The sequence below is a fragment of the Garra rufa genome, chromosome 17 (genome assembly GCF_049309525.1).
Source record: "Garra rufa chromosome 17, GarRuf1.0, whole genome shotgun sequence".
NCBI classification, from domain to species: Eukaryota; Metazoa; Chordata; class Actinopteri; order Cypriniformes; family Cyprinidae; genus Garra; species Garra rufa.
The window spans coordinates 36861243-36884255 of record NC_133377.1 but is presented as its reverse complement, the minus strand read 5'-3'; the positions used below and the strand labels follow the sequence as shown (position 1 = coordinate 36884255).

Genomic DNA, 23013 nt, shown 5'->3' with positions numbered 1-23013 from the left:
ACGAAGTTCTCTTTCATGTCTTATTGCGCTTAAACTGTAAAATACACAAGTTTATGTTAAATACACACATGAGTTACAAAAACAGTCGGTTATGTCTTTGAAGGTAAACAGCTGGGAAAGAAATCACATGTTTATATTAGATCAGTGTGGCAGCAGCATATTATACAGTAAATGAATTAATAAATCCACTGTTTTTTTTGTCAAGAAATTAGTGTTCTGCACTTGTCTATGCAGTTTACTTCACCATTTTACAAAGAAATCCTAATCTAATCATGAGAAAATATATATATTGTTGGAAAGGTCTAAGGCTCCTAAATAGATATTTTACATTTTTTTGTTACAAATGATGTAGGAAAAAATAATAGATTAATTTATGACAAGAGTGCACCTCAAAAATCTACTTCATAACAGGAGTTCTGACCTTTGTCACAAACAGTCTTCCTTGTTGCCTTTTTCCCTATCACACTCAAATCATGAGAAATTATATATCAGTTGAAAAATTAAAACTCAAAATTCATCCTTTGAAAACCATTTAGAATCAGCCATTGCGTTAACATGGAAAATGTACATAAATCATATTACAAAATGTTTTCGTTCATGAATTATAACAATTTAATTTTGAATTCTTCATTTTCATGTCTCTGTTCAAAAATGGGAGTGATAGCTAAGGCACTTATAGATGCTTTTCAACAGAAGTAAGGTTGCACAGAAGTACTTGCTACTTGTTGTATAGTTGAAAGTGTGTGTGTAGCACACTGTAAAACCCTGCTATTGACCTTTGAACTCACACTTGAAGAAACACAGTTTCATAAATGCATGTATTTCTGTCTCCTCAGATGTTCTCTAATAATGACGAGGCTGTTATCAACAAGAAGCTGCCGAAGGAACTGTTGTTACGGTTGGTGTGAAACCCATTCAGCACTTCTCTTTCTTTCTGCTTCGTTTCCTTATTTTCATAATGTTGTCTTGTTAATAATCTAAATCATCTCTATCTTCATCATCTCTCCTAGTCTTTGCTATTTTAATAGAATTGACCTGTTTTCGAACAAACAGAAATAATGAAGACTTTAGTGGCATTCATATCACAGCTTTTATTAATGATGTTTGCTAATAGTTTTGATGTTTATCTGCAGAATTTTCTCATTTTTGGATGTAGTCACACTTTGCCGCTGCGCACAAGTCTCACGAGTAAGTGTCTTTTTTTTTTTCTAGGCACTTCTGTAGATTAAGCTGGTGCTTTGTAACACATCAAGTGACTGTTTTGACATTTGCTCATTTCACGCTTTTAGGAGCCTCTAAAAATGGTCAAAACATGTATTATGGCATAGTAAAAATAATTTGGCAGAATATACAGCTACTTTTGAAATGCTGTCAATGGAGAGAAATGAAAGGAGTTTTTAGTATATATGTACACTACCAGTTAAAATGAAGATTTTACATTTTTAATAATTAAAGGTTTTACTAATGAAGTGTCTTCTGCTCGCTAAGCCTGCATTTATTTGATCCAAAGTACAGCAAAAACCAATTTTGATGTATTTTATATATTTTAAAATGCAATTTTTGTCCTGTGATTTCAAAGCTAAATTTTTAGAATCTTTCTAATATTCTGATTGCTGCTCAAAAACATTTATTGTTATTATTTTGTAAACATCTGAATAGAATTTTTTTCAGGTTTCTTTGACAAATAGAAAGTTCAGAAGAACAGCATGTATCTGAAATAGAAATCTTTTGTAAAATGTATAAATGTCTTTATTATCACTTTTGACCAGTTTAAAGCATCCTTGATTAATAAAAGTATTAATTTCTATAATTTCTTTACCCCAAAAAATTATACTGACTCTGAGCTTTTGAAAGGTATGTTACAAAATCTTTGGATCTTTCAATTCATCAAAGAATCCTGAAAAAAATATACTTGACTGTTTTAAATATTGATAATAATTAAAAATTAAAAATTAAAAAAAGAAATCTTGAACAACAAATCAGCATATTAGATTGATTTCTGAAAGATCATGTGACACTAAAGACTGGAGTAATGATGCTGAAAATTTAGCTTTGATCACAGGAATAAATTACATTTTAAAATATATTCAAATAGAAAACAGTTATTTTAAATAGTAAAAATATTTGACTGTTTTTGCTGTACTTTGGATCAAATAAACGCAGGCTTGGTGAGCAGAAGAGGCTTCTTTAAAAAACCATTAAAAATCTTTTGACTGGTAGTGTATCTATAGTGGATTGAGTCATTGTGGATTATTTTTCTCAGTCGTGGAACCTGTTAGCCCTGGATGGCAGTAATTGGCAGCGTATTGACCTCTTTGACTTCCAGAGAGATATTGAGGTGAGTAGACCGTAGGTTTTGTTTTAATGACTAAAATACAAGGAATTTCAGACATTATTTAAAACAAAGGTGGCTAAAAATGTCTTCATTTACAGGGCCGTGTGGTGGAGAACATCTCAAAACGATGTGGAGGCTTCCTAAGGAAGTTAAGTCTTAGAGGATGTCTTGGAGTTGGGGACAGCGCACTCAGGTAATAATGATTGCAAAAAGATGAAACTGTTCATTCTTGAAGACCCATTTGGAAACAAAAAATTCAGACAAAAGTTGTTGTTTTTTTACATTTACACATATGCATGTAATTTACACTACTGTCCAGAAGTTTTTTTTTAAGAAATTAATACTTCTATTCAAAAATGATACATAAAATTTATAATGTTTCTGTTTTAAATAAATGCTGTTGTTTCAAACTTTCTGTTAATGAAAGCATGAATTTATCACGGATTCCCCAAAAATATGAAGCGGCACAACTGTTTTCAACATTGATATTAATCATTTGCTTTTTTTTTCTTCATCAGCGTGTATAATGTGACATATAGTCTACAAGAGAAAATAATAGATGAATTTATAAAATGACCCTGTTCGACAGTTTACATACACTTGATTCTTAACACTGTGTTATTGCTTGAATGATCCACAGCTGTTTTTTTTTTTCGTTTAGTGATAGTTGTTCATGAATCCCTTGCCTACTCTTTAGAAAAAAATCCTTCAGGTGCCACTAAATCTTTGGTTTTTTAGCATTTGTGACCCTGGACCACAAAACCAGTCTTAAGTCGCTGGGGTATATTTGTAGCAATAGCCAAAAATACATAGTATGGGTCAAAATTATTGATTTTTCTTTTATGCCAAAAATCATTAAGAAATTAAGTAAAGATCATGTTCCATGAAGATTTTCTGTAAAATTCCTACTATAAATATATCAAAATGTAATTTTTGATGAGTAATATGCATTGTTAAGAACTTAATTTTGACAACTTTAAAGGTGATTTTCTCAGTATTTTGATTTTTTTGCACCCTCAGATTCCAGATTTTCAAATAGATGTATCTCGGCCAAATATTGTCCTATCCTAACAAACCATATATCAATAGAAAGCTTATTTATTGAGCTTTCATATGATGTATACATCTCAGTTTTGTAAAATTTAACCTTATGACTGGTTTTGTGGTCCAGGGTCACATTTTTGTGGATTTGAACCCTTTCCAACAATGACTGTATGATTTTTGAGATCCATCTTTTCACACTGAGGACAACTGAGGGACTCATATGCAACTATTACAGAAGCTTCAAACGCTCACTGATGCTCCACAAGGAAAAATTATGCATTAAGAGCCCAGGAGTGTAAACTTTAGAACAGATTGAGTATGTGTTTGCCTTTTATTTTGTCTAAATGTTTGCCTTTTTTTTTTTATTTATTACTGCCCTTTGGAAGCTACAGAAGATACTTGCATGTTTCCCAAAAGACAAAATAAGTTCAATTTACCCTGATCTTCATATTCAAAAATTCTTTACCACCTGGCTCTTAATGCATTGTTACCTTCTGAAGCAACAGTGAGCGTTTAAAGCTTCTGTAATAGTTGCATACTGAGTCCTTCAGTTGTCCTCAGTGTGAAAAGATGGATCTCAGAATCATACAGTCATTGTTGGAAAGGGTTCAAATACACAAAAATGCTGAAAAGCCAAAGAATTTGTGGCACCTGAAGGATTTTTTAAGCTATCACTAAACACACACAAAAAAAAAACACACGTCACTCAGCTAACAACACAGTACCAACCATTAAATGTATGTAAACTTCTGAACAGGATAAATTCAACTATTATTTTCTCTTGTGGACTATATGTAAACATCTTTTATGTGAAATATCTTATTCAGGTCATATTTGCAGATTCTGCAAGGTGTATATAAACTTTTGACCTCAACTGTATATTTTTTTAAAATCTTACTGACCCCAAACTTTTGAATGCTAGCTCAATTTTTGAGCTTGTATTTTGCATAAAAAATGGTGTCAAAGATAAATGTCCCGACTACCTGACAGATACCATTGGAATAGGTGAAATATGTGAGGATCCCACCTATTATTTTGTAAGCTCTACAGCAGAAAAGACAGACTAATCAGAAATACTTTCTGCCTGTCAATAATTATAATTTCAGGCTGAGTTAAATAAATAACAGCTAAAGTGTGTTGCAGCACAATTTGCAGATTTGCAGTACCTTTGATGATTTGCCATCTTTCATATACGCAAAAAACACGTCAATTTACTTGGTCACTTTGCTCTTTATGTAAATAGGCCTGTCAAGAAAGTGGATTGCAGCTTTAAAGGAAAATTCCACTTTTTTGGGAAATAGGCTCATTCTCCAACTCCCCCCGAGTTAATAAGTTGAGTTTTACTGTTTTGAAATCCATTCAGCCGTTCTCCTGTTCTGGCGATATCACTTTTAGCATAGCTTAGCATAGAACTACACTCCCATTCCGGCGTAATAGTCAAGGAAGTTTGCTGCCGTAATATGGACGAAGCAGGAGCAGTAATATCACGTAGCACAACGTGACCAACTGCATGCACAGGGAGCGTTCCTCGTTGGAAGTTACCCAGCTGGGAGCTAATTTCAGGTGCTGCGCGATATTACTGCGCCTGCTGCGTCCATATTACGGCAGCAAACTTCCTTGACTATTACGCCAGAATGGAAGTGTAGTTCCTAATCTTATCGGCCTAGAAATCCCATCTTTACATTTTCCGCCGGTATTAGTACACGTTATAACTGCAGAAGAGTCAAGTTTTAAATACAACAAATATGGAAACTCGTTGGTCATTTTTGAACGCGATGCTATTGGTCTAATAGGATTCAATGATCTATGCTAAGCTATGCTAAAAGTGATATCGCCAGAACAGGAGAACGGCTGAATGGATTTCAAAACGGTAAAAATCAACTTATTAACTCGGGGGAAGTTGGAGAATGAGCCTATTTCCAAAAAAAGTGGAGTGTTCCTTTAATGTTTGCACATGAGTTCAGTCTGCTTTTCATTCTGAAGGGCATTACATTTATACTTTACATTGTTGCAGCTTGGAAGGAAATTCAGGCATTGTTTAATATAAAATGTGTTTTTGTCTTTCGCAGAACGTTTGCCCAGAACTGCAGAAATATTGAGCTGCTCAGCCTCAATGGCTGCACAAAGATCACTGACAGGTGAGTAGAAGATGCAACTGCATGTCTGTGTAAATGTTTTTTTTTTTAATCTACAGCATATTGAACTTCTTTCTTTCTTTTTCCAGTACCTGTAACAGCTTGAGTAAATTTTGTCCCAAACTGAAGCACTTGGATCTTGCCTCCTGCACCTCAATCACAAACCTGTCCCTCAAAGCTCTGAGGTCAGAGGTCACAGATACACATACTTGCTGATAATGCAAAATGCTTCTCTTGGGCTAAATGACTGTGTCTGTGTGATTTTTAGCGAGGGCTGTCCGTTGCTAGAGCAGTTGAACATCTCGTGGTGTGATCAGGTGACCAAAGACGGCATACAAGCGCTGGTGAGATGTTGTCCGGGACTCAAAGGCCTGTTTCTTAAGGGCTGCACACAGGTAATTATGTGCTTTCATAACACGTTCAAGCCTTTTCACTGTTCTTCCACCTTTTCTGTGTTATTCTGTGCCACTAGCAATCCCTCCACACAGTATTGTTACTGTTAAGTTAATCTAAAACCATTAAAAATTATTTTCAGTGATTGAAATAGAGCTGAAGAGAATTTAATGTATGAATAAGAGATTAAATTTTTTTAAAACTTAAATGTTACCTTGACAACTAAAGTAAAATAACTTAAAACTGAAATAAAAATTAATTATATATATATATATATATATATATATATATATATATATATATATATATATATATATATATAAAAATCTAGCACTTCTTCACAATTATATCATTGTTAATTGAATGAAAATTGTTAAAAATAATTTGTGGTAATTTAAAATTATTATTATTATTTATTTATTTATTTGTCCAAACATTTGAAATTAAGAAAACAAACTTATACATTTAAAAAAAAAAAAAAAAGAATTAGTTATGTAGCTTTGGCAACAAGCTGAAATAAAATGACTAAAACCGAAATAAAAATTAATTATTTGAAAAATTAATTACTAGCATTTCTCCACAATGATATTGTTAACTGTTAAAAACAATTTTCGGTGATTGAAATAGAGCTGAAAACAATTCAAAATGTAAATATTAAAACTTTTAAAGACTTAAATGAAAATTAGTATTGTTGCTTTGGTAACTAGCTGAAATAAAATGACTAAAACTGAAATAAAAAAAATATTATTTAAAAATTACTAGCAGTTGTCCACAATTATATTATTGTTAACTAAAACTAAAACTGTAAAAAAAAAAAAACATTTTTTGTCATTTAAATAAAGCTGAAAAAATATATAAATATTAGATGATTTTTAATGAAAACAACAACAAAAAACAATTATTACAAAAAAAAAATATTATTAGCACTTCTCCCACATTATCGTTAACTAAAACTTAAACTATGAAAGATTATTTTTGGTAATTTAAATAATATTTAAAAATATTACATTATTTTTTTTATTTCTTTTTAATGAGAAATTTAGAAAATTAACTTTTAAATCTTTAAAAAAAATCTTTTAGAAGTTAATCACTAACACTTCTCCACAATGATATTATTGTTACCTAAAACTATTAAAAATCATTTTTGGTCATTTAAATAATGCTGAAAAAAATATAAATGATAGATAAAACCTTTTTTTTTAATTTAGAAAATGAACTTTTAAAACTTTTTAAAAACTTAAATGAAAACTTAAAGGAAAATTAGTAATGTTGCCTTTTTAAATAAGAAATGTAGAAAACAAAACAAAAAAAATTGCTAGAACTGAAATAAAAATGAATCTAAGCCTTATAAAAATGTATAAAAAAACATAATTAAAAGGGCACATAACGAAATTACTAAAACAAAATAAAATTAAAATAAAACTGAAAATATAAAATTAAAAGGTAATTCAGAATACTAATACATGCTGTAGTGAAATAAGTTGAGTTGCTAAAATGACTAAAACTGAAATATATAAAAAACAATTTCAATAAATGTGAATATATTTGATGGTGATACAGAAATATTAAAAACTGACCAAAAATGTAAATCAAATAAAATAAAATTAAAAATATAAAAATGTAAGCGCAAATTAAACAAATGGGCCACAATGATTCTAAAGTGTAAAAAATGATTTGGCAGATAATCTTAAAAAATGTGGTTTATGTGCAGGGGTGCACGTAAGTTTTTTAGCCTGGTTCTCATAAGAGTACCTGGAGAATTGGTCCTCACACTACACATAGTGTGACCCATTAAATATAATTAAATATAAAATGAATTATAGTGATAATAATATCATTGGACTTTATTATTATTATTTTTATAAAATAAGTGTGGTAGTAGTATTATGTTTTAAAATAAAAAGGGAATATTATATAAAAATACAATTATTTTATAGTGAACTTAAAAATAAAACGATAATATTTACTTTTTTGTGTGAATTTTCATCATTTTCAAACCTAAATTAGCAAGCTTTTATTTTGGTGGGTTGCCGGTGTTGTGCCCATTTTCGACCACTGCCAAATTATTACACCCTCACCCATTTCACCTGATTGCCTAATCAAGTACGTAATGTGAAAGGTGCACGGAGTCTCAGTCACGGATACGGACGGCCCTCAGTATACGAGCTCCCGAGCTTTCAGTGAAGAGCGTCAATGAATGAAATGTCACGTTTTTGCATTGTGCTTTGAAAACGGCAGCGAATAGCCTATAATTATGTTAAGTTATTAGTTATGTTAAGTTCAATAGAAATTCTTATGCAGCGTTACAGCTTGTTGATCTAAAATGGTAATTGTACATTAACAGCTGAAAGCATGACGGCGCAAATGCGTGCTCTGAACTTACTTACACAACGCATTTTCTTATTTTGGTCATGCATGCGGACCTGCGGACCACTTATGTGCACCCCTGTTTAACATCTAGTCTAATTGTTGTCATCCACATTAGAACAGGGATTTTTCATACAATGGCGACAAAAAGCACAAAAGACACTATAAACTTTGTCAGTGTGCTGTTGTATAGTTTCAAAAGACATTAAATATGTATCATTTTATGGTAATTATTGTCAACACTTCTGCAAAACTTTATTATTTTGTATTCTACGTAAATATAAGTGGGTTTAAAACAACATGAGGCTGAGCAAATAATGACACAATTTTTGGGTGACCTGTCCCTTTAAATCAAATCATTATTTGTTTCTCTCTCATGTTTACTCTTTCATAGCTGGAAGATGAAGCACTTCAGCATATTGGAGGACATTGTCCAGAGCTGGTCACACTCAATTTGCAGACGTGTTCAGTAAGTCACACACATTGACTCGTACACAGGATGGGTGTGAATATGTCCCGCGGATCCTCATGCAGGTCTGTTTCTGTGTGTGAATCGAGCAGCAGATCACAGATGAAGGTCTCATAACCATCTGTCGCGGGTGCCATCGGCTGCAGTCTTTATGCGTGTCGGGCTGCGCAAACATCACAGACGCTATTCTCAATGCCTTGGGCCAGAACTGCCCTCGCCTCAGGTGCGTAACCACACACATCAGCTGATGAATTTGCACGCGATCCCCCATAACCTAATTTTTATCCTCTTTTAAAACGACGCAGAATATTAGAGGTGGCTCGCTGCTCTCAGCTTACAGATGTAGGCTTCACCTCACTAGCACGGGTGAGTAAACAATCTCACAAACACGCTGCACGGCTCAAACCTCCATCTGTGCTGATCCTCCAGAGCGTATAACAACACAAATCAAACGTATCATTTCCTTTCATTTTTTTTTTTTTTAGAATTGTCATGAACTAGAAAAGATGGATTTAGAAGAGTGTGTACAGGTGAGTGAGAATGGGTTGGGATTTAAAGAGTAACACATAAAATTTTTTAAAATGATGTTACATACAGGATGTAAATGTTAGTAATTCTACATTAAAACATAAAATGTGACTCTGGACCATAAAACCAGTCAACGTCTAAAAGTTGAATAATTAAGCTTTACATTTATTAATGGAATTTAATTTGTTAGGATTTACTTAATATCCTAAAGATATTTGGCATAAAAGAAAAAAATATGATTTTGACCCATACAATGTATTTTTGGCTGTTGCTACAAATATACCTGTGCTACTTAAGATTGGTTTTGTGGTCCAGGATCACGAATAGTTTGTTCTTTTTGTTTTTTAAATAATATTTAATATAAAAAAAAAACATCAATGAAAATGAGAAATGTTGCTTTGTCAACTAATTGAAAGAAGTTGAGGTACTATAATAAAAACTGAAATAAATCAAAAACTGAAATATAATTGAGTGTATTTATATTTGAAAGTTATATAGAAATATTGAAAAAATGAAAAGCATATAAATTACTAAAAATGATACTAAAAATTATTTAAAAAAAATACAATTTGAGGCGTAAATGAAAGTGAAAAAAATTATTTGTTATCTGCATAACTGGGATTTCATCAGTCACTGATGATAATTCTGAAATAAATTTAGTGAATATTTGAAATTGGTGAAATTTTTATGGGGACTCTTAAGAGACAAAGCTTAAAAGAACAAAAATATGTTTTTTTTTGGGAAATATTATTGTAATTTAAAATAACAGTTTTTAATTTTAATATATGTTAAAATATATTTTATTCCTGTGAAGGAAAGCTGTATTTTCAGCATCATATGAACATTCCGCAGAAATAAATTTTAGAAACCAGTATTAGAAATTGCATTTAAATTTCACAATATTGCTGTTTTTCTGTATTTTTGATCAAATAAATACAACTTTGAGAGACTATATTAAAAAACTTAATGATCCAAAAATTTTTGAATGGCAGTGTAGATGTGGAACCTTGTTTCTGCCATGTAAAACATGAAAAAGGTCATTGTGACTTTTATCTCACAATATAGACTTTGTTTCTCATAATTCTGAAGAATAAAGGTCAGAAGAGATAGTTAAGAGATATAAACATAATTGTAAGTTATAAACAAGTTATATGGCAAGAAAAATTCTGAATAATGAGATAAAGTCTTTTAAAAATTATTTTTATTCCATGGCAGAAACAGGCTTTCATTATGTTATCTTAAATATTAATCAGATATTATTGTATATTATTTTAGACAGAAATGGACACAAACATACAACAATGTAATTATGACTTTATTTTCTCACTCTCTTTAATGCAATTTGACATCTTTCTCTATAGATTACAGATGGAACGCTCATCCAGCTATCTATACACTGCCCTCGACTCCAGGTTCTGGTAAGGTTTAAAAAACAAAAGTGTACCAAAAATTACACTGTATATTTTAAAGTCAGCATGAAATGAAAATTCAGTTTTCTAAATGCTTGTTATAGACATTATTGTTAAAAATTCATTTGGGCATATATGTGTATATGTATGTGTTTTTTCTGGTCCACGAATCTGAGTGCAATATTCTAGTGATAACAGAACTCCAACCGTTTCACACTTTTTTTTTTTTTGTTTTATCACTTCGTTTGCAGTATTTCTCACAGCGAGTGTTATGGTGGATGCCCAAATCCACTATAATTTTATGTCACTGAATGTAGTTTTAAGAGCTTTTAGGTGAGAATATAATTGTTTAGACTTCAAATATGAGGTTTGTTAATAAAGACAATGTCTATTTGAAAATTAGCTTTGACATTTTCGGAAATGTGAGACCAGGGCGTCAGTGGTCGTTCAGCGCTCATGAACCTGCAGAGAACAGCCTTACCTCGGCCAGATCTTCTGGAATTTGCCACTCGCTCTGATGTCTCTATAGTGGTTAAAGGGGTCATCCGGTACCACATTCACTTTTACAAGCTGTTTGAACTGAAATGTGTGTTGGGAGTGTGTGTACACACAACCACCCTAGAATGACAAAGATCCACCCAGTAGTTTTCTTTTAATTTAGTAAAATAATTTGCCTCTTCTCATATCGAGCCGTTCTCAAATGCCTGTCGTTGTGGCGTAACACCGACAGAGGCCGCTCCTGAGATAGTTGATAGACAGTAGTGTTTTAGCATAGACCCGCCCCGAGTGAAAACTGACAGCACTGAGGGAATGTGACCGCTGATCTATCTAAATGGGTTCATGTTTACGCGAATCATTTCTCACCTTTATAAACAAGGGTCAGTATAAGGCTTAGCTTTGTAAGGCTAGATGGTTTAAAACTGTGTCCGTTAATGATTAAGATGTACCCTTAACGCAATACCTGCAAAAGTGTTTACAGCCCGCAACTGCACATGAGTAAAGACTATAACACTGACATTTATGTATTTCAATATAAGGACGTGCTAAGTTATGTTAACCGATCACTTTTTTTGCTCTCGTTCAATCAGCTATAACTCAGTGAACACATCATGTTCGTCTCTTTACCACAGTAAACACATCGCGTTCGTCTCCAGAGTAAACACAGTAAACACATCGTGTTCGTCTCTTTACCACAGTAAACACATCACGTTCATCTCCACAGTAAACACAGTAAACATACCGCGTTCGTCTCCAGAGTAAACACAGTAAACACACCGCGTTTATCTCTTTACCACAGTAAACACATCACGTTCATCTCCACAGTAAACACAGTAAACACATCACGTTCATCTCCACAGTAAACACAGTAAACATACCGCGTTTGTCTCCACAGTAAACACAGTAAACACACCTCGTTCATCTCTTTACCACAGTAAACACATCGCGTTCGTCTCCACAGTAAACACACCTCGTTCATCTCTTTACCACAGTAAACACACCTCGTTCATCTCTTTACCACAGTAAACACATCGTGTTCGTCTCTTTACCACAGTAAACACATCGCGTTCGTCTCCAGAGTAAACACAGTAAACACATCGTGTTCGTCTCTTTACCACAGTAAACACATCGTGTTCGTCTCCAGAGTAAACACAGTAAGCACACCGCGTTCATCTCTTTACCACAGTAAACACATCACGTTCATCTCCACAGTAAACACAGTAAACATACCGCGTTCGTCTCCACAGTAAACACAGTAAACACACCTCGTTCATCTCTTTACCACAGTAAACACATCGCGTTCGTCTCCACAGTAAACACACCTCGTTCATCTCTTTACCACAGTAAACACACCTCGTTCATCTCTTTACCACAGTAAACACACCTCGTTCATCTCTTTACCACAGTAAACACATCGCGTTCGTCTCCACAGTAAACACAGTAAATACACCTCGTTCGTCTCTTTACCACAGTAAACACATCGCGTTCGTCTCTTTACCACAGTAAACACACCTCGTTCATCTCTTTACCACAGTAAACACATCGCGTTCGTCTCCACAGTAAACACAGTAAATACACCTCGTTCGTCTCTTTACCACAGTAAACACATCGCGTTCGTCTTAACAGTAAACACACCTCGTTCATCTCTTTACCACAGTAAATACACCTCGTTCGTCTCTTTACCACAGTAAACACATCGCGTTCGTCTTAACAGTAAACACACCACGTTCATCTCTTTACCACAGTAAACACACCTCGTTCGTCTCTTTACCACAGTAAACACATCGCGTTCGTCTTAACAGTAAACACACCACGTTCATCTCTTTACCACAGTAAACACATCGCGTTCGTCTCCACAGTAAACACAGTAAATACACCTCGTTCGTCTCTTTACCACAGTAAACAAATCGCGTTCGTCTTAACAGTAAACACACCTCGTTCATCTCTTTACCACAGTAAACACATCACGTTCATCTCCACAGTAAACACAGTAAACATACCGCGTTCGTCTCCACAGTAAACACAGTAAACACACCTCGTTCATCTCTTTACCACAGTAAACACATCGCGTTCGTCTCCACAGTAAACACACCTCGTTCATCTCTTTACCACAGTAAACACACCTCGTTCATCTCTTTACCACAGTAAACACATCACGTTTATCTCCACAGTAAACACACCTCGTTCATCTCTTTACCACAGTAAACACATCACGTTCATCTCCACAGTAAACACAGTAAACACACCTCGTTCATCTCTTTACCACAGTAAACACATCGCGTTCGTCTCCACAGTAAACACAGTAAATACACCTCGTTCGTCTCTTTACCACAGTAAACACATCGCGTTCGTCTTAACAGTAAACACACCTCGTTCATCTCTTTACCACAGTAAACACACCTCATTCATCTCTTTACCACAGTAAACACACCTCGTTCATCTCTTTACCACAGTAAACACATCGCGTTCGTCTCCACAGTAAACACAGTAAACACACCTCGTTCATCTCTTTACCACAGTAAACACATCGCATTAGTCTCCACAGTAAACACAGTAAACACACCTCGTTCATCTCTTTACCACAGTAAACACACCTAGTTCGTCTCTTTACCACAGTAAACACATCGCATTCGTCTCCACAGTAAACACAGTAAACACACCTCGTTCATCTCTTTACCACAGTAAACACACCTAGTTCGTCTCTTTACCACAGTAAACAAATCGCATTCATCTCCACAGTAAACACAGTAAACACACCTCGTTCATCTCTTTACCACAGTAAACACATCGCGTTCGTCTTAACAGTAAACACACCTCGTTCATCTCTTTACCACAGTAAAAACATCGCGTTCGTCTCCACAGTAAACACAGTAAATACACCTCGTTCGTCTCTTTAGCACAGTAAACACATCGCGTTCGTCTTAACAGTAAACACACCTCGTTCATCTCTTTACCACAGTAAACACATCGCATTCGTCTCCACAGTAAACACAGTAAACACACCTCGTTCATCTCTTTACCACAGTAAACACACCTCGTTCATCTCTTTACCACAGTAAACACATCGCGTTCGTCTCCACAGTAAACACAGTAAATACACCTCGTTCGTCTCTTTACCACAGTAAACACATCGCGTTCGTCTTAACAGTAAACACACCTCGTTCATCTCTTTACCACAGTAAACACATCGCATTCGTCTCCACAGTAAACACAGTAAACACACCTCGTTCATCTCTTTACCACAGTAAACACACCTCGTTCATCTCTTTACCACAGTAAACACATCGCGTTCGTCTCCACAGTAAACACAGTAAATACACCTCGTTCGTCTCTTTACCACAGTAAATACATCGCGTTCGTCTTAACAGTAAACACACCTCGTTCATCTCTTTACCACAGTAAACACACCTAGTTCATCTCTTTACCACAGTAAACACATCACATTCGTCTCCACAGTAAACACAGTAAACACCCCTCGTTCATCTCTTTACCACAGTAAACACATCGCATTCGTCTCCACAGTAAACACAGTAAACACATCGCGTTCATCTCCACAGTAAACACAGTAAATACACCTCGTTCGTCTCTTTAGCACAGTAAACACATCGCGTTCGTCTTAACAGTAAACACACCTCGTTCATCTCTTTACCACAGTAAACACATCGCATTCGTCTCCACAAGAAAAAACATTAAACAGACTGCGTTCATCTCTTTACCACAGTAAACACAGTAAACACATTGCATTCGTCTCCACAAGAAAAAACATTAAACACACCGTGTTCATCTCTTTACCACAGTAAACACATCGCATTCGTCTCCACAAGAAAAAACATTAAACAGACCGCGTTCATCTCTTTACCACAGTAAACACAGTAAACACATCGCATTCATCTCCACAAGAAAAAACATTAAACACACCGCGTTCATCTCTTTACCACTGTAAACACAGTAAACACATCGCATTCGTCTCCACAAGAAAAAACATTAAACAGACCGCGTTCATCTCTTTACCACAGTAAACACAGTAAACACATTGCAATCGTCTCCACAAGAAAAAACATTAAACACACCGTGTTCATCTCTTTACCACAGTAAACACATCGCATTCGTCTCCACAAGAAAAAACATTAAACAGACCGCGTTCATCTCTTTACCACAGTAAACACAGTAAACACATCGCATTCGTCTCCACAAGAAAAAACATTAAACAGACCGCGTTCATCTCTTTACCACAGTAAACACAGTAAACACATTGCATTCGTCTCCACAAGAAAAAACATTAAACACACCGTGTTCATCTCTTTACCACAGTAAACACATCGCATTCGTCTCCACAAGAAAAAACATTAAACAGACCGCGTTCATCTCTTTACCACAGTAAACACAGTAAACACATCGCATTCGTCTCCACAAGAAAAAACATTAAACACACCGCGTTCATCTCTTTACCACTGTAAACACAGTAAACACATCGCATTCGTCTCCACATTAAACACACCTCGTTCATCTCTTTACCACAGTAAACACATCGCGTTCGTCTCCACAGTAAACACAGTAAATACACCTCGTTCATCTCTTTACCACAGTAAACACACCTCGTTCGTCTCTTTACCACAGTAAACACACCTCGTTCATCTCTTTACCACAGTAAACACATCGCGTTCGTCTCCACAGTAAACACAGTAAACACACCTCGTTCATCTCTTTACCACAGTAAACACACCTCGTTCGTCTCTTTACCACAGTAAACACACCTCTTTCATCTCTTTACCACAGTAAACACACCTCTTTCATCTCTTTACCACAGTAAACACAGTAAACACATCGCATTCGTCTCCACAAGAAAAAACATTAAACACACCGCGTTCATCTCTCTACCACTGTAAACACAGTAAACACATCGCATTCGTCTCCACATTAAACACACCTCGTTCATCTCTTTACCACAGTAAACACATCGCGTTCGTCTCCACAGTAAACACACCGCGTTTATCTCTTTACCACAGTAAACACACCTCGTTCATCTCTTTACCACAGTAAACACAGTAAACACATCGCATTCGTCTCCACAAGAAAAAACATTAAACACACCGCGTTCATCTCTCTACCACTGTAAACACAGTAAACACATCGCATTCGTCTCCACATTAAACACACCTCGTTCATCTCTTTACCACAGTAAACACATCGCGTTCGTCTCCACAGTAAACACACCGCGTTTATCTCTTTACCACAGTAAACACACCTCGTTCATCTCTTTACCACAGTAAACACAGTAAACACATCGCATTCGTCTCCACAAGAAAAAACATTAAACACACCGCGTTCATCTCTCTACCACTGTAAACACAGTAAACACATCGCATTCGTCTCCACATTAAACACACCTCGTTCATCTCTTTACCACAGTAAACACATCGCGTTCGTCTCCACAGTAAACACACCGCGTTTATCTCTTTACCACAGTAAACACACAAAATCTCTCTTGTTATATTTTATGTACATTTAATGCTGTATATCACAGCGCTGCCTTTGTGCTTTTGACTGAATTGCCTAGCAACTTTTATGATGGCTGTTGTTGTTCATTAAATATTATTATTCAATAATTAATATTTAAAATAAATAATAGTAGTATTCAATAATAGTATTTAGTATTTGAAAACAGTATGTGTGTTCTTGATGATTTTAGTTACATTATTCCGCCATTAGATGGTGACGAAGAGTGAGTCAGCAGTAAATACTTTTATATTGAAAGAGACTGAAACAGGGTTGTAAACAAAGCATTTATTTTTACTTTTTACTTTTTTTACTTTGCAAACAACTGCACTGTGCAGCGCTGTGATCGGAAATCACCCTTGACAGATGAAAGGATAGTACGACAAAGATATCGCTTTCCTCAGGGTGCGTTCAAACTAATGTTTTATTGTGAATATGAGATTGAGCTAAAGAATGAATGCGTGTATCAGATGCAGGTAATCACACTATCTCTCATAATACTCCACATAATACAATAAGCTTTTAACGAAGCAACTCAACTAAAGTGACGTTTTTAAATTAGCTCAGCTGTTAAACTGTTAAACTTGGATTTGAATCCATGGCGGAAGAAAGTAATTATGCACAAAAGAGGGTTTTTAAAGACACTTAATTTTTGTTTCTTATGTATTTACACACTCGTGCCATCAACCTGCCACGCTGCGGCCTCGACACACAAAAAAGTTATCTTTATTTGAGGGCTTTCTTCACACATATTCATGTATGTGATTAATTGCAATTAATTTGATTAATTAGAATATGACAATTCAGTTCAAATTTGTAATCAGTTGACAATCCTAATTTTAACATTTACATGTTGTCATATGACCTGTGGGAAAAGAATACTAGTTATTCATGCTACTTTTCTTAAGTGTTATGGACTTATGTATTTATGTTATGGACTTATTGTATGTATTTTCTTATGTGTTTGGTTCTCTGGTGTGTTGTAGAGTTTGTCTCACTGTGAGCTCATTACTGATGATGGCATCAGGCAGCTGGGCAGCGGACCCTGCGCTCACGACCGGCTGGAGGTGATCGAGCTCGACAACTGCCCGCTCATTACAGACGCGTCTTTAGAGCATCTAAAAACCTGTCACAGCCTGGACCGCATTGAGCTCTACGACTGTCAACAGATCACCCGCGCTGGCATCAAACGCTTGAGGGTAAGCCCCGTTTTTTGCTTATGCACACAGAGGGAAACCGCAGTGTATTATCTTTTCTAAAAATAAAACTTTTTCAGGATATGGATTTAGGATTGATTTGCATTGCTCAGTACACTCCCAAGAAATGGGTTAGGAAAATGTTGCAAGTGTAAACATTTTACTGAATTAGGTGATGCAAATTTGATTCCATTCAAATTATTTTGGTTTAGTTTATAATTTATTATTTTAAACTAAAAACAAACAAACAAAACAAATAAAAGTGTAACTGGGAAAAAAAGTAGTTATTATTATAATTAAGTATTTAATTGTTTTAATTTGAAATCTGAGTGGATTTAAAATAAATGTATACTTTAAATACTATATTTAAACAATTCATTAAATATTTAAATATTTTAAATTGAAATCTGAGTTTTTTTTTTTTTTCTTCAGTTGTAACAAATCAAATTGTAGGATTACTTAAACAGTTACACATATTTTTCTAACATAAAATGACCACCTATTTTGTACACTTGCATTCAGTTCATAATTTATTATTTTCCAAAAAAAAAGATGCAAATAAGTGTAACTAGGATGACTAGTGGAAAACAAAATGAATACTTTAAATTTTTAATGAAGTATTTAGATAAATAATTTAATTATTTTAATTTGAAATCTGAGTCAACCTAGAGTTTTTGTTTTCTTCAGTTGTAACAAATTAAATTATAGGATTATTTAAACAGTTGCGCATATGTTTCTAATAAAAAAATGACCACCTATTTTGTACACTTGCATTCAGTTCATAATTTATTATTTAAAAAAATGCAAAAAAAAAGTATAACTAGAAAGACTTTTAAGGATTTAAAAAATATATATTTGAATACTTTAAATAATTTATTTAAATACTTCATTAAATATTTAAAATTAAAATGTGAGTCAACCTAGAATTTTTAATTGTAACAAATTAAATTAGATTGCACATATTTTTCTAACATAAAATGACCCCCTATTTTGTACACTTGCATTTTATACAATATACATTGATTTTGAAATGAACAAAAAAACATTAAACCACAGAATTAACATTTATTATCTGTTAGCTATTACAGTATTCATTGAATTTGGTGTTAGCTTTTATTCTTATTTAAGTTAATTTTAGTTAAAGTTTTAGTATTTCTGTTATGTGCTTTTGCCATTTTTATTATTCTTTAACTTTTTAAAAAACATTTCTAATAAACTTTAATTTATTTTTATTTCAGTTTCGGTCATTTTAGTACTTAAACATTTTATTCCAGTTAGTGGCCAACCAAGTTTTTTTTTTTTTTTTGGTCTAATATTTTTCATTTTATTAATTTAATTTTTTTTATTATTTAATTTAATTTTATGTATTTATTATTTTATTTTATTACTTGTATTTTATTTATAAATTATAAACTTAGAGAATAATACAAATGACAAAAGCACATAAGCGACATCTAAAATGAATCCTAAAATGTATTATATTATATTTATTTAAATTAAATTAAATTATATTATATTGATTTCAATAAAATTGAAAATAATTACATAATGTTAAGGACATTTCATTAAGAAATAAAGGGCATGTAGTTTTTTGTATAATATTTTTATTAATTTTTTTAAAATGTAATAATTTTATTTTATTTTAGCTTTATTTTAATTAACATTTAAATAAAGGACATGTAGTTTTTTGTCTAATATTTTAATTTAATTTAATTTTATTTCAGTTTTATTTTAATTAATAAATACAGTTTTTGACACAAGAGGGCGCTAAAACAGCAAAGTCAACCTGTGCTTAAATGGATAGATGTTATTGGTTCGGTTTAATCATTGGTTGCTTATGACATATTTGCATGTGTATTTTTGCAAACATTTAGTTTTAACATTTTAGCATTCATTATTTTTATGACTAAACAGTCATATTATCATGAAAACATGCAAGTAAGCATCCTGCCACATGTGTATATCCACAATTTTTGAATCATTTTTCATTTTCTTTCATCCTCTGTAGACTCACTTACCCAACATTAAAGTTCACGCCTACTTTGCACCTGTGACTCCGCCTCCATCGGTGGGCGGAAGCCGCCAGAGGTTCTGTCGCTGCTGTATCCTTCTATGATGCAAACGAACAGTGCGTCTTGATCTCTCACCCCCTCGATCTACCTAGAGCACATGCTGGTGGGTCCTCGGTCAGACCGGATGGGAGTGACGGAGAGACATACCCGACACCCAGTCATGAGCTTTAATCAACACTACAGTCCATTCAATGGCTTTATACAAGACTTAAATGGTAATTAAAGAGGACGAATTGGGGGAATGTGCTACTTTTGTTCATCAAAAACTACTTGGAGAACAGAACAATGAGGCCTTTATAAAAAGAAAAAGAAAAAAAACATACGGCCACTAACTCAAAACGTCATCACTGATGTTCCTTGTTTTTGGATGGACCACCTCGATTCGTTTCGACAGGAGACGATCACACGGTAACCAGCTCATGGATTCATGCCTCATCTATAACACAAACGGTAACGGTGGTCTTTAACCTGTGAGCCCCTGAGGAACCCAGCTTTGAACACACATTCAGACACATCTCTCACATACATTCACACACTGATTCTCTCTTTCTCTCTGTCTGTGTTGCTCTCAGTGGCTTTCTTAAACTTAGAGCAGAGACTGAATATTTTTGAAGCATGATTGTCTTCCCAATCTTGCTTTTTTTTTAATCGGTCTTTACCTGGAAATCTCTTCAGAAGAGGTCAGACTTTCAGACGGCCAGTGGAGATGCAGGGCCAGATGTGAGGTGAAATATTTAGGCTGGAAGTCGAGAGGGAAAACGGAAACTGTACGAGGGTCATGCATGAGATTGCAGCAGCACCACGCGGATCATTCGAAGTGAGTGTGTGTGTGTGTGTGTGTGTGTGCAAATCTGTCATTTGTGATGATGAGGAGAACGGCAGTGGGCTTCATTCATGAAACGAGCAGAATGAATTTCTGTCTTAAAGGTGCCATAGAATTGAAAACTGTATTTACCTTGGCATAGTTGAATAATAACAGTTCTGTACATGGACATGACATACCGTGAGTCTCAAACACCATCGTTTCCTTATGTAAATCTAGTGTTTGCAAAGACCACTGAAAAATAGGCTAATCCTAACATAACAGCGACTATGACATAATAGTCTCGGGATCATTAATAGTCATTATTAGATTTTCATTCACGCTGTGTGCAATGAGCCACTCTGTAAAACAGCCAATCAGAGCAGAGCTCATTATTATTATTCATGAACCTTCCAAATAAGGTAATAACAGACCATTTCATTCTAGGGACAAATTCTAGGATTGTAAATGGACCTGTAAAAGCGTTTCTGGAGATTTTTTGCCCTTTCCTATGCCATATACCTTCTATGTAGATATCAGAGAACAATTTTAAATTTTGTATCAATGCATTCTATGGCACCTTTAAATCAATTAGTTCACTTATGGGAGCTTTTGGCCTGTGGTCTGTAAGAAAGTAAACACCTTAAATTCACTTTTTTCACATTTTGCAATTCATTTAAATGAATTTAATTGAATACAAAATGTAGTAATTAAATAATAAATACCAAATACAGAATTCGAAATTTTTCGAAAAAATTACAATTTGACAAAATTAACAGTCTCTTCTGCTTATCATTATTTGATCCAAAATACAGCAAAAACAGTAATATTCTGAAATATTTTTACTATTTAAAATAACTGTTTGCTATTTGAAAATATTTTAAAATGTAATTTATTCTTGTGATTTCAAAGCTGAATTTTCAGCATCATTACTGCAGTCGTCAGTGTCACATTATCCTTCAGAAATTATTCTAATATTCTGATTTGCTGTTCAAGGAACATTTATTATTATTATTATTATTATTATCAATATTTAAAAGAGTCGAGTACATTTTTTCAAGATTCTTTGATGAATAGAAAGATCCAAAGAAAGCTTTTATCTGCAATAAAATGTGCTTGTAACATTATACAGAAGACCATTCAAAAGTAAAATACATTTTTTTTTTTTTTTAGTTTGGAAAGAAATTATAGAAATTAATACTTTTAATTAGCAAGGATGCATTAAATTGATCAAAGGTGATTATAAAGACATTTATAATGTTACAAAAGATTTCTATTTCAGATAAATGCTGTTCTTCTGAACTTTTTATTCATCAAACCTGAAAAAATTCTACTCTGCTGTTTTCAACAACATAATAATAATAATAATAAAAAATGTTTTTGAGCAGCAGATTAGAATGATTTCTGAAGGATCATGTGACTGGAGTAATGATGCAAAAAAATTTAGCTTTGAAATCACAATAATATATTACATTTTAAAATATATTAAAATAAAAAACACTTATTTTAAGTTGTAAAAATATTTTTAAAATTCACTGTGTTTGCTGTACATTGGATCAAATAAATGCAGGCTTGGTGAGCAGAAGAGACTTCTTTAAAAAAACATTAAACCTCTTAAAAACGTTTGATGCATATCACCTTTTTATGTAATTAATCATACTTAATCACACATTAAAAATGAACATTTTAATAAAAACACATTTAAATTTGAGATATTTTTATATTAAAATGCACATTTTTTTACACTGAATCTCCAAGTTATAGCAAAAAAAGATGGTATATTTTAAGTATTTGTTTAATGGCATCTTTTTACTATGAATGAAAGCCAGTATCAGTAATGTCTGTATTAATCTGATTTTTTCCCCCCACATTTTCCGTGGATGAAATGACTAAATATAGCTATGCATTTGCAGCATAAATCAAAGCTGTCATTTTAAAACTTTAATAGGCTTTAAACAAGCATCATAACTTTTAATTTCAGTGAACTTAAAACAATCTTGACATAAACTCATTATAATAAAGGTCACATTTAGCTTATTTAACTGCCTTTTATTTGTTCACGTCAGGCAATCGATGAACCACTCAGATGAATGACAAATATTGAAATGAGTTTATATTATGGTTATCATAATTAGTAAAAATATTTTTATGATGGATTTCATAGTTTTAGATTGAAAGTCAAGATCTCTATATATGTATATAAAAGACTTTTGAAAAGCAAGATAAATGGTGAAGACAAGATAATAAGGTTTTAAAAAGTTAAAACGTT

The 23013-nt window shown here is 33.5% G+C and overlaps 1 protein-coding gene across 1 annotated transcript; it reads left to right on the top strand.

The window, feature by feature from the left end:
- Nucleotides 1–836: 836 nt before the first annotated feature.
- fbxl20 (F-box and leucine-rich repeat protein 20) lies at nucleotides 837–21515 on the top strand. Its single transcript, XM_073822276.1, has 14 exons — nucleotides 837–898; nucleotides 1134–1188; nucleotides 2264–2338; nucleotides 2434–2528; nucleotides 5449–5517; nucleotides 5604–5699; nucleotides 5783–5909; nucleotides 8669–8743; nucleotides 8836–8966; nucleotides 9049–9109; nucleotides 9229–9273; nucleotides 10633–10689; nucleotides 17661–17873; nucleotides 19879–21515. The coding sequence occupies exons 1-14, from the start codon at nucleotides 837–839 to the stop codon at nucleotides 19984–19986; spliced, it is 1269 nt and encodes a 422-aa protein (XP_073678377.1). The 3' UTR covers nucleotides 19987–21515.
- The last annotated feature ends 1498 nt before the right edge of the window (nucleotides 21516–23013 follow it).